The sequence below is a fragment of the Citrus clementina genome, unplaced genomic scaffold (assembly GCF_000493195.1).
Source record: "Citrus clementina cultivar Clemenules unplaced genomic scaffold, Citrus_clementina_v1.0 scaffold_5, whole genome shotgun sequence".
Lineage (NCBI taxonomy): Eukaryota > Viridiplantae > Streptophyta > Magnoliopsida > Sapindales > Rutaceae > Citrus > Citrus x clementina.
The window spans coordinates 33,677,172-33,690,794 of NW_006262201.1; the positions used below are offsets into that span (position 1 = coordinate 33,677,172).

Genomic DNA, 13,623 nt, shown 5'->3' on the forward strand with positions numbered 1-13,623 from the left:
AACATTTCTAATACATAGTATGTACATGAGTGAAAACCTTTGAAGTAAATAAATATATGTTTACTCTATCAAAATTGGACTTCCCTGCAAATGCAATCCCATGATTGACAAAAAATGGCCAGCATCGCTGTGGTGCCATGTCTGAAATTTGCTAAAACAACTCGGAGACGGCATGGGGCACAAGAAGAGAGTTCTTAAGTTCCAAAATTGTCTACGATCAAGTGTTGGGATGGTGAATGCTTTCACCAATTATGCAACTGAGCGGTGATACTTTTCACCACAGGATAATATTTTGTGTGCACGTGCTTTTTAGCTTTCTCTGAACCAGGTGGCTCAAGCCACTCATCATACAAGCTTTTCACCAGAGAATTTTTGAAAGGATCAGCTACCATTACATTTTCCAAATAGATGGTTTCCAGTGTCTTAATCAACTCCTTCGGTGATTGCCCTGGCTTAGGCTTGACCTGACCTCCACCATTCATGCAACCTGAAGGGCATGCCATGATCTCCACAAAGTGATAATCACATTTTCGCATTTTCACTCTCCTGACAATGTTTTGCAGGTTCTGGAAGCCATAACATAGGGCAAATTTCAACAACGTTTTTCCCTCCACTTCCAGAGCCACCTCTCGGAAATCAGAGTTTCTGATGGTTTTAAATTCTAGATGACCTTCAATAACTTTTCCAAATAGTGTTTTAGCAGCATGTCTGAATACTGTTTCTGCATAACCACCAGAACTTCCAGCGACCCCATAAAGATGTCCTTCATCATCAACATTGGTCAAGATAATGCCCCATAATATAGAATATCCAACAATAAAACATGCATGAAAATAAATGCAAGTAAATCGAGATTATGAAAATCATTCACCCACAAAATGAGAGTGCCACAATGAATACCCAAAGCAGGCCACCAACAAAATTTAAAACAAAAGTAATTCGTGTAAAATATTAATGGAGCCAAGCAAAGAAAACACAAGAAATAAGAGTATTGTTATTTTACCTGTAGCACTAGGGTGCCAACTCTAACGTCTCCAACTAAAACAATAATACATTTATTGGTGGAAAAGGCAGAACGTTCAAGACCTTCGTAGCTAGTTTCAATGGCAAGGGGAACGCTTGCAACCTCAACTCCATACATCAGTTTGTTATTTGTTTAAACACATAAGTCGTAAAAATATTTTCAACTTACTACATGTGTTTTTTTACTAAGCAGTTGTTCCCCTCTAGGTGACTGGACATAAACTCTATTTAATTTTTTATATATTTTATATTTTGAAATTTTGATTTATTGTAGACAAACAAGGGAGTTTGACATAATAAACTCTTAATTCTTAATATAAGGTATGACAAAATGATATTTTCATTTATTGTAGACAAATTAAATTTTGTCACAATAAATATTAATCCATCATAAAATTAAAGGGAAAATAATGATAATTTATATAATTAATCTTTTCGGTAATAAATCTAAATAAAAAATGGCGAAAAGAATTTATTAAATTTTATTTACTACTAAGGGTGGATCCATAACCCTAACCATTTTTAGCAAAAGTAAAATAAACAAATAAATCTTTTTTTGTGTATCGACTTCGAACTCACCGAACTATAATATAACAAGACACTCTTATACTTGAGAGTTAAAAATTACTTTTAAATTGTGTCACCTAGAAGACTCTCTGTGTGTTATTATATTAGGAGAATTATATGCTTTCTACTTAATAAATTAAAATTTACAATAAAATATACTGACTAAAAGGGATGCATATATCCAACACAATTTCTTTCGAACACTAAAATTATTATTTTTTATTTCACACTTATTACTTTAAACTCTTATACGAAACAAATAAGGGCTACTAAATAACATGTCAGATAATTTTATTACTTCTTTAATTATTACAATTTAATTCGGGCTTCTTCTGTAACAAACTATACAACTCATACTTTCTATTACTTACAACAAATAAAATAGAGTGTCGAATATATTTTTCTCTTTCTTTTTATTGTTTTAACTTATCCTTCATCTCAATTAAGCCGCTATTTCTTGGTTGATGATTTACTATTTTTAAATTTATTGTTGTTATTATTACGCAAATTATCATCACGCAAATTAACATGTACCAATTTTTTCATTTTCCAATTGCATATATATTTACTAAATGCTTCGATACCTATGTAAAGCATCTCCTCATACTGTCGTCATCTTATTTCTTCAAATTAATTAAATCTAACATGTAATTTCATTCCTGTAAATTTACTTTAATCTCATCGCATACATTACATTATTTTTTATTTTAATAAATAATTTCTGCTATAATTATCCTATTACTTAATTTTGAAATTGTCAACAATGAATATTAACCTACATTAATAGATTATGGGACATTCTCCTATCAAATTACTGTTTTCTAAGGAACTATCTTTTATGCCTTCTAACGTAACCCTTTTATCTTCCCTGATGAATATAAGATTCGAAAGTCCTGTAACATATTTACGTACGAGGCAGCAATTTCACCTTCTAATTTGAAAAGGAAACTGTATTATTCTTACTTTAAATAACCCTTCATACCTTATTGATGGGTAGAGAGACATTTTGCATCCCGTGCGTTACAATTTTCTTATTGATGCCGACATTCGTGCGATTCACATCTCGGTGTCCGATTGATATTGTTTATCGCCTCCAGCCGGGGGGGGGTGCATCTGTCACTATACAACATAATCAGGCCTTCATTCTTCTCATCCGCCGCCAATATCGTTCATCTTTGTTCTTTACCGCATGTTCTTGTTCATTTAATTTGGATATGTTGGTCCACATCCCCCTGCACACGAAAGTTCACTTTTACGGGTGTTCGCGTCTCAGATTTTGCTGATTGCACATCAATCCATATATGATCCACAATTTTACGGATTTTAATGTGTTCGATCAAATCAAATCCACTGATTACTTAAACTGAACCGAATTCAAATTCATATTTTTACGGATCGGATGCAAATCAGACCCAATCAATATGTACTCCATCGTTTGGCGGATTGATTTGTAGATGCAATTTTTTTTTCCATCCAATCTACGCAGTATTTATATAAACAAATATCTCATTCATATTGTTTTTTTTTTCAATTAAATTTTCTAATGTAAAATTAACTTTACTACCAATTAAAATCATAATTGAACAACATATTAATTAATATTAAGCTACGATAATACATTCATAATTCCCAATTTTAACACATCGATATACAAATTTTCATTTGTTTTGATCAGTACATCAAATGTAACTAAAATTATCAATTTCTAAGTTCAAACTTCAGAGTCTCGGTGTAACGGCAAAAGATTATGAAACTCGAGAAGCTTCAAAACAAAGTTAGCAATTACATTTAATTACTTTAACTAGTGAAGTGAAATAGTTATGCCTTGTGCATGCCATCGGGGATAGCTTCGGTGTTATATGCCAAAATTTTTTGTTTAGCTTATGTTTTTTGTTTTGCTTTTTATTTCTTAATGTTTACGAAGCTATATTTACGTATTTTTTTATTTTTTTTCGAATTGTTATCGAATTAGATATAATATTGTGTTAATTTAACTATATCTAAATTTTACATTTTTTTGTACTGCTCACTACCATTGCTATATTTTTCAGTTTTATATTTTTAATTCAATATATACTATTTCTCCTGATTTCACGAATTTTTCCAGATTTACAGACTTAAATCCTTTTCCAATCCATCTAATACGGAATTTTTTTAATTATGCTAATTTATTAGGGTCTTATTCTGTAACAAACTATAAAACTCATAGTTTCTATACTTACAACAAACAATTGAGACTATCACAAAAAATAGTTAAAATAGAGTGTCGAAGATATTTTTCTCTTTCTTTTTTCCTCTTTTAATTGATCAGTCATCTCAAAAAAGCCTCCATTTCTTGGTTGATGATTTACTATTTTTAAAATTATTATTATTACACAAATTATCATCGTTGTCGTCGTCATAATTATAATATTAACCATTACTAGTTTTATTATTATTATTGTTGTTGTTCAAATTTGGAAATGGCATGGCCTATTATTTAAACTCTAAGGATAAAATTAAAATTACATATTATTCAGGTTAAATGGAATTTTTTCCTTTTTTTCCCCACCAATTACTTTTGCAATGCATTGCCTGATCATTTTTTTATTATTTTATTATTATTATTATTATTATTATTATTACACGCTACATAATTTTTCTTCACATTTTTTTTATATGGTTTTCATTTACTCAACTCATACGCAAATTTCCCACAAAATCGAATTATACACTAACTCAACTGTAATAAATTCATGCCAGGCTACTTTTAAAATTACAGTTGATATTTCGCATTTTTTTTCCCACCAAGCACGCAATTCATTACCTTAAATCCACTTCCAAATATTTTCGTCACTATTTTCGAAATTTTCAAATCATTCTAACCCCAACCCATACTTGCACGCTTCCAACTTCTTGCTTTTAACCAATACTTGCATGCACTTTTTTTAATTATTTTACATGCGTTACTGTTACAACTTCCAACCACTACAGGCGTTTTTTTGGTCAAAAAGTTGATTCCCTGCAGTGTTACCGGCCCATTACCTTTATCTCAAGTTACTCTCTTGCGTCTGTGTGTCTCTTCTGCAGCCACGAGATGAAATCTAACGGTGACCATGCTACAAGACAAACGACTTGGGTACGAAACCCATGACGCAAAGTAGCTGCGGCCTAAGTAAAAAAGTGATTCTCAAAATCAAAATTTGAAAAGTTATACCTTCCCTGCTTTTCAGAAACTATTATAGAATGGGGTGATTTTTCTAAAAGTGATTTTTAAAATATTTATCAAACACTAAAATTGGCTTTCACCTTTTTAAAATCACTTTTAAACCTCCTAAAAGTAATCACAAAATGTACCTTAAGGGCCAGTTTGAGAATGTTGTAACTTTTAAAATAATTATTGTTAGTTGTGCTGTAGAAATAATCAGCTGTGAAGAAAATCAGTTAAGTGCTTGGTAAAATTTGTTTTTAGAAGTATTGTGAGTTTTAAAAGCAGTTGTGGACGTTTGGTAAATTTTATTTTTTAAACTACTGAGAGAAAACAAATGACTAAAATGTACATAATGTAGGATAAAATTTACTTATACATATAAAATCATGTACATTTAATATTTTTAATTGTGTATTATAATAATTTTTACTAAAAATAAATTTTATAATATATTGATTTATTTTTTTATCTAAAAGCAATTGATAATTAAATTTATAATATAGTGAAACAAATTTAATAATAATTCAACCAACAAATTGATATTAATAAATTTATATTGATGAATTAAAATAAAAATTTATTAAAATATTGATTTTGTTTCCAATTTGAATAAAGATAATTTTGGGTTTAGGTAATAATTTTAAGAATATTTAAGAAATTGTATTAAATGATAAAATTTATTCTTAAAATCAGAATATAAAAGCTATTCATTCCCTGCTTTTCAAAATCAGCTGTAAGAATGGCTGATTTTAACAAAAGTGATTTTAATTTTCTTTCTTTTTTTTTTGCTAAAACAAAGAACCTCAGCTAAAGCTAAGGTTTAAAAACACGAGGAAACGCCGTTCCTAACCCATCATTCCGAAGCCAGGTCTTGACGCCCAGTGGAGGGGAAGTAAAATAATGAAGACCAAGAGGGAGAGTAAGCGCATGATTAGCCATAAAATCTGCCGCGAAATTAGCTTCTCGATAAACATGGTGGACAGACACCTGCCAATCACGGGAAAGAAGATCAAGAATATCATTGACAAGGGGCAAGGTAGCATTAAAGCTTTTCCTGTTTAGCAGCTGAGTAACACAAAGGCTATCAATCTCCACCACCAACAATCTTATACCCATTTGCCAAGCCAAAATCAGACCCTGATACAAACCCCAAAGCTCTGCAATTGTTACCGAGCAAATACCAATATTCATGCAAAACCCACCATGCCATCTACCAATAGCATCTCTAATCAACCCCCCTGCACCCGCCAAACTGGATCCCTTCCTAGCACCATCAGAGTTTAATTTATAATATGGCCATCGAGGAGGCAACCAACTAAACATTTTTGGGACTCTCAGTCCTCTATCACTTTGAAAAGCCTCAGAAGTACGAATTATCTCCTCAGCTCGTACCCTGATATCCCGAACCATGCTTTCCGCATTCACAACTTTATCTTCAAAAAGCAATTGATTCCTTGCCACCCATATACACCAGATGGCTACCCCAAAAATGCAATTCCATTCTTTATTACTACCATGATTACCCAAACCTTGAATATTGGCAACAATCCAGTCACGGGTTGGCAACGTGAAAAAGTCAACAGTCTCGTGACCTGTTAACAACATATTCCAGATTCTCCTAGATGTGGCACAGTCACGAAGAGCATGAGCCGTATCCTCTACAGCATAACCACAGCGCATGCATATCATATCCACCCCAATATGTCTTCTATAAAGCTCGGCTTTGCATTTAATCCTTTCCTTCGCAACAAGCCAAAGGAACGTCCGGATTCTGTGAGGACCTCTCCATTTCCAGATACTTTGCCATCTCACCTCCTCATCCTGAACCAAATTTCCAAGAAGCGGGTTATAAGCTGTCCTTGCCGTAAACATTCCCGAATTTGATGATCCCCAATAAAACTGATCAGCCTCACTATCCGGGGAAGGAAGCTTAATAGCTGCAATCATTAACACCACGTTATGAGGGAGAAGAAAACCAAATCGGCCCCAATTCCATGAACCATCAACACTAATGGCGTCAGCCACCCAATCATTTAAAATAGCTTCAGGAATAGGTGCCACCGCAAGATGAACGAGCGGTCCAAAATCCGCAACCCAAGCATCCTGCCAGAAACGAATCCGCTTGCCGTCCCTCACATTCCATCGAAGCCCCTGCAACACCTTTGGCCAAATCCGACCAATAGCCTTCCACAAGTATGAGCCATATTTTGTAGGCAAGGAAGTTGACATAGTGTTCGGATCAAAGCCATACTTTGAGCATAGAACCTGTGCCCAGTAGCTATTACTATTGACCAGCAAGCCCCAACCAAGTTTCATTAATAAAGCTTCATTCATAAGCGTTAAATTCTTCAAACCTAGACCTCCTGATAATTTCGGACGACACACATCAGCCCAATTAATCAGATGCAGCTTCTTAACTTCCGAGTTACCACTCCAAATAAATCTACGGCAATGTTGCTCAATTTTAGTTATAATTGCTGTAGGCAGTTTCGTTGTTTGCATTGAATAAATTGGCAACGCCTGCAGCACAGACTGCGTGAGAGTGATTCTACCAGCCAAAGATAAAAATTTAGCACTCCAACCATTTAGTTTACGCTCCACCTTCTCTAATATGCCATGATACGTTGCTTTGCTAACCCTCGAGTGCAAAAGCGGCATACCCAAATAATTACCCAAGTCCGTAGTCACAGAGAACCCAAGAGATGTGCCAATATTACGCACATTACACGGATTCACATTCTTAGAAAAGAAAACTTGAGATTTTTGTTTATTGACCTTCGCCCCCGAGCTCACGCAAAACGTATTGAGAACATCATTGATCACAGCCGCTTGAGTGCAAGAAGCTTCAGCAAAAAGTAATAAATCATCAGCAAAAAATACATGAGTAATAGGGGTACCTCGCTTAGAAAGCCGAATTGGCCTCCAAGTGCCAGTGTTAACGGCACGATGAATTCCGTGGCTAAGTCTCTCGATACACAGGACAAAAATATACGGAGAAATAGGGTCGCCTTGTCTAATCCCCCGTGAGGGAACGAACTCCTCAGTACAATCCCCATTCCACAGAATCTGCATAGAGGCTGAAGTGATACACTCCATTGTGATACGAATAAGGTCTGACGGAATCCCCGCTTCACTGAGAGTTTCAAATATGAAATCCCAACTCAGTCTATCATAAGCTTTCTCCAGATCCACTTTAACTAGCATCTGGCCAATCTTTCCTGACTTCCGACGCATGGTATGAATTACTTCCTGAGCAATAATAATATTCTCCGTTATGTGCCTTTCAGGGACAAAACTAGTTTGCATTGGCCCTATCAGATCAGGCAGAATACCCTTTAATCTATTTGCCACAATCTTCGTAATTGTTTTATAAATGACAGGGCAAAGACTTATAGGTCGATATAATCGGAGGCTATCCGGATGCTCAACTTTCGGAATAAGCACAATTAGAGTTTTATTAATCTCACTAGGTATGCGTTGACCCTTGAAAATCCCCTGCACCAACTTACAAACCGAAGCTCCCACAGTCACCCATTGTGTCTGATAAAATACAGCATGCAAACCGTCAACTCCCGGAGCCTTAAATGGATGCATACTAAAAATTGCCTCCCTAATATCATCCTCACATACTCCCGCATTAAGCTTGCCAAGATTAATCTCATCAACTTTAGGAAACATACTCACCAGAGGGTAAGGGATATGCTCCCCAGGCTCTTTTGTATAGAGATCCTTAAAAAAAGTTACAGCATGAGCTTTGATAATATCCACATCCTCAATCCAATTGCCATGCTCATCTTTAAGCATCACTATTTGGTTCTGTCTTCTCCTCTGAATTGTCTGGCGATGAAAATACTTAGTATTTCGATCCCCAAATTCAATACAATCACGCCTAGATTTTTGAAACCACAAAATCTCCTCCTGACTCAAAATACTCTCCAACTCTCGCTTGAGAGTCACCTCGAGATCCATCAGGTTTCTAGATTTGTGCCATTCCAGAGCACGTTGAATTCCGGCCAATCTTGCTAATATGTTATTCTTCCGTTTGTGAATGTATCCAAAAACCTCCTTGTTCCATTTCCGCACCTCCGTAATAAAATGGCCAGCCGAGTTGACATAATCTTCACTCTCTCGCCACGTTTCAGAAACAAAGGTTTTGAACCTGCTGTCAGTAAGCCAAGACGCCAAGAATCGGAATGGTTTAGCACCACTAGCTTGCCGACTTACCCTCTCAAATTTAACTAGAATAGGGCGATGGTCCGAGTCAAGTTTAGGCAAATGCATGACTTGTGAATTGGCAAATTTCTGAACCCACTCATCATTACAAAAACTCTTATCTAGGCGCTTTAGTAGGTTTCCTCTCTCCCAAGTGAATTTCGGCCCACTGAAGTCAAGATCACAAAACTGATTCCAATGAAACCAATCACTAAACCGATGACAAACACCAGTTGAGCGAGGTGAACCACCCCTCCTCTCTGAGGGATGTAAAATAGTATTGAAATCATCTCCAAGGAGCCAAGGCCCCGACACATTGCGAGCCACTGCTTCAAGATCCTTCCATAGAAGGTTTCTAATATGTTTATTTGGACTTGCATAAACTGCAGTAGCCCAAGAGATGAATCAAATATCGTTAGCTATACGAAAATGAATGAACTGTTTATGATTGATGATCACCTCCACTTTAACACATTCTTTCCACATTAACCAAATACCTCCGGAAAAACCTTCAGCCTCAATTCTATGCGACCTCTCAAAACCACTTCGAATAATAAACTCATCAGCCTTTTTCCCGCTTATCCTTGGTTCAAACAGTGCCACCATGGAAGGATTATACTTCTGAACTAGGGCTTTGAAAGTCCTTCGAAACGCAGGGGCAAAAGCACATTGGCAATTCCAAAACATAATTGTGAAAGTCATTAAACAACAATATTAGAGAAAAGAACCAACCCCTTACTGACGAAGGGTGTGAGCTTGAAGCTCCAACTCCATATCCGTCTCTTCCGCTAGAGACCCTCCAGATTCTGAATCATCTCGGGATCCGTCAACACCACCTCGAGCCACATAAATGCTTCCTTCCGAGTCCTTATCTCCACCAATTCCATTCCAACCCCCATTATCATGTGGTTCACCCAGGGGATTGTTTCTATTATCCTTTGACATATCGGCAAAAAGAGGGTTCGCTCTAGCAAACTGAGTCAGCATGTCCGTACCATCAGGAGGATTAGCAAATGAGTACACTGAATGTTTAAGAGGGTCAAGGGAAGTACTTGCGAGGTGGGGCTGGTTGTCTCTGGTCTGGACTGACTGATGTTGTATTGAGGCAAGGGTTGGTTTAGTAATGTGCATGGCTGGTGATAAGAGCTTGTTTTGGTCTGCATGGTTTGCATGGGGAGGGCTGGAACGTAACTGGACCAGACTAGGGCTGGGAGGATGAGCAGCGTTTCCACGATTTGACCGTTGGCTATGTTTACGTAAGGAATACCTATGGTTAGGTTGCATGGGCTGATTGCTATTTTGGTTTTCATCTTGCAAGTCAAGGTTGCTCGCAAGTGCATGATTGCTAGGAATCCTTTCACTGATTTCTCGCTCATTATCCATATTATCTTCAGAGTTGAGGAGCGAAAAGCGGGAACCAGATCGAGCATTACCATTCTGGGTTCGATTATAATCTCCTTGAATCGTACCTTCCTTAGCCTTCTGTGGCCTACCTTTTTTAGCAACAATCATCCAAGGACCAAAAAGCGAATTCTTCGGGTTTTCAACGGTTGCAGGATCCACCGTCACTCCTGTCCCTTCACCCTCCGGTTGCTGTACTCCGTCGCATCCTTGCCCTCTCGGTACCTCCTGCTGCCATTGACAGGTATCAACTGTGTGCCCATACTTTCCACACTCAAAGCATATAGTGGGGAGCCCCTCATATTCAATCCTTTGAATCTTGCCATTCAATTGAAATTGTGAGACTAAAGGCTTGTTCAAACAAATTTCAACAGCAACTCGAGCAAATTTTCCACGTTTTGCAGCCTCAGTATTGTAATCTATCCTTATGACACGACCAACAACTTCCCCCAGTATTCGAAGAACCCTTTTATGATAGTAATGCAACGGCATGCCAGGAAGTCTGATCCACGCCACTACTGTTTCAATCTTATCAGATAAACAATCAAAGGATGGAGACCACTTTTGAACAGTTAAGTAATGCCCAAAAATAGTCCAAGGGCCTTGCGTGAGAGCAAATTCCACATCCTCTTCTGTTCCGAAGCGTACAAGATAATAATCATTTTCTAAGTCAATGACTGTAAACCCTCGTTCCACTCTCCACAAGGATTCCAGTTTAGTACATAATGATCTATAGCCAATTGATCTCCCCAACAGTTTCACAATCACTGTGTTTTTCCATGGCCGAACCAGCTGTTCCTGCATCTTCTGTGAAAACACAACCGAAGGAATACATCCATATGTTTCAATGATTACGTCCTCATCCACAATATCTAGGTCCTCCATACATTCATTTATCTCAGCAGCCCCTGACTGATCTTTCATTAAACTATCCCTAAAGGACATAACCGGCGGATTACTTTCATCAGATCCCTGTTCCCTGAAGCGTGCCTTCTTAGTCGTGCGGTCTTCCTCCAGCAGGGGAGGGGCCGCTTTCATCAAGTTAGGGTTTAGTTCCATCAGAGACAACTTCCGTCTTTATCGGAGCACGATTTTAATTTTTTTTTTTTAATTTTCTTTTACCAAACACTAAAATTAATTTTTAGATTTTTAAAATCATTTTTTAACCTCTCAAAATGAATTCCAAACGGGCCTAAATATCATTGCTCTAGATATATATGTTTATTGGGTTGTCAACATCCATTCATGATACATCTCCATTCGTGACAATTGAATCAAGATTTAAATTTAATGAATGGAATGAACCATTACCAATTCAATTGGAGACAAACACCAATAAATATCTTTTCATAATTTAAATCAAATTGTGTCTTTTCAATTAGCCGACAAGAAAGAGCGTGGCGGTACAATAATTTCATTGTACCTTTTAATTATGTCTCTTCTTTACATACAAGATATATTTCTAAAATAATACAATACCAAATACCAATTCATATTATAAATTTTAGCGAAGTATTTCTTTTCAATATTTTTATTACACAATTGATTTTTTTTTTCAATTACACTGTTTAATTTATCTAGAACTTCGAATATGATTCCAAAATCACTTGTTAAATTATTCTTGTAAATTTAAAGGATTTGGATTGAAAATATTATGTGGAATTTCATTCGAGAAAGAATAAGTCAAACATCAGCCAATCCTAAACCCTAGTTAAGCATGCTCTCCATATAATTCATATTCATAATGCTAAACATCCTAAATTTTTATTTTTTATCCTAAAATTTCATTTTAAGTAATGTGACATTCATTCATTGATTGATAAAATATATAATTTATTTATTTAGAATTTATGAAAAATCATCAACTATTTACTAAATGACATATCATATAACATATCATTCTAATTGGGACTATTGGCACCCCTCCAAATACCTCTTAAAACCCCTCTGATTATTTTACAATTTTAATCTTTATTAAAATTACATAATAGGACAATTTTTAATTAAATCCCCACTCAAAAATCAAATAATTTTTGTCTCCTTAAAAAATCTTTATCACTAAGGAAGGCAAAGGCAAGTACAAATTAAGTTTTAAACCACTAAAATTCAGACTATAATGAAGAACAACTCTTTGAAATTGGTTTACTACTCAAGTTCTTATGCCCAAATAAAATATATAATTAATCAAACATTTAACAGAATTTTTTTTTTACAAATTATAACAATTATATAGTAAAACTAAGCATGGTTATCCATAACAATGAATATCAAAGAAGAGTAATGATATAGCCACAAGCTCTTGTACAAACTTATTTTGTACAAACTGATGTGGCATGATAAAATTTGTTGAATTAAATATCTCTTGGCCCACATGATTTATTTCTATTATTTTATATTTTCATTCAACCAATGAATTAATGTCATATCCGTTTGTACAAGATAAGTTTGTACAAGAGTTTGTGGTTGTATCATCACTCATCAAAGAATTAGCACAAAACTTATTGAAACCCTAATATTTAGCAACTAAGCAAACCTAATTCCAAAAATGTTGCAACAACCCATTATAATACAATTCAAAATCAAAATAGGGACCCTACAATTAAAAATTAATTTTAATAGTTAGAATCTAATAACTGAAATAAACTCTCAGCATAATTTATATTTTGATTAAGAGGCAAAACGAGTTGTACCTGAAATTGATATCCATCATTTTAGAAATTAAAAAGGTTTCTTTTTCTCTAATTTTCGGGTGAGAAATTTACCACCGTTGGCTGCCATGGAGAGAAAAATATATTGTTTTTTTTTTTTTCAAATGGATGAAACCATGTTGTTGAAATGGGGTTTAATAATATAAATAAATAAAAATTAGAGAATGGAGTTTACACTTAAGTTTTAATTAGGGGTATTTTTGTCACAGATGGAGGTGTTAAAAGAATTTTATAATTTTTTAAAATATTTTAATGGGGTTAATAAAAAAAAAGGGTGCTAAGAGGTATTTAGAGAGGTGCCAATAGTCCCACTCTATCATCTTGGACGAAATTTTAGATTAAATTTTAGGATATCTAGCTATTATTACTCTATTCATATTTAGGTAATTAATTAAATATAATTTGGATTCAATCATATTCCAAAAATAAGAAATCTATCTAAAGATTAATATTTTGTAAGAATTTATTATTCTATTTAACTTTTGGTAGGAAATCTTCTAATATTTAATATGCAGGATTTGT

At 35.1% G+C, this 13,623-nt stretch overlaps 1 protein-coding gene across 1 annotated transcript; it reads right to left on the reverse strand.

Annotated features, from left to right (window-relative positions):
* Window positions 1–242: 242 nt before the first annotated feature.
* Window positions 243–800, reverse strand: LOC112098189 (protein NAR1-like; the record flags this gene model as incomplete). The annotated part of the gene is made up of 1 exon (XM_024183829.1): window positions 243–800. A coding segment is annotated over one exon (558 nt), but the record flags the coding sequence as incomplete, so codon positions are not given.
* Window positions 801–13,623: the final 12,823 nt, after the last annotated feature.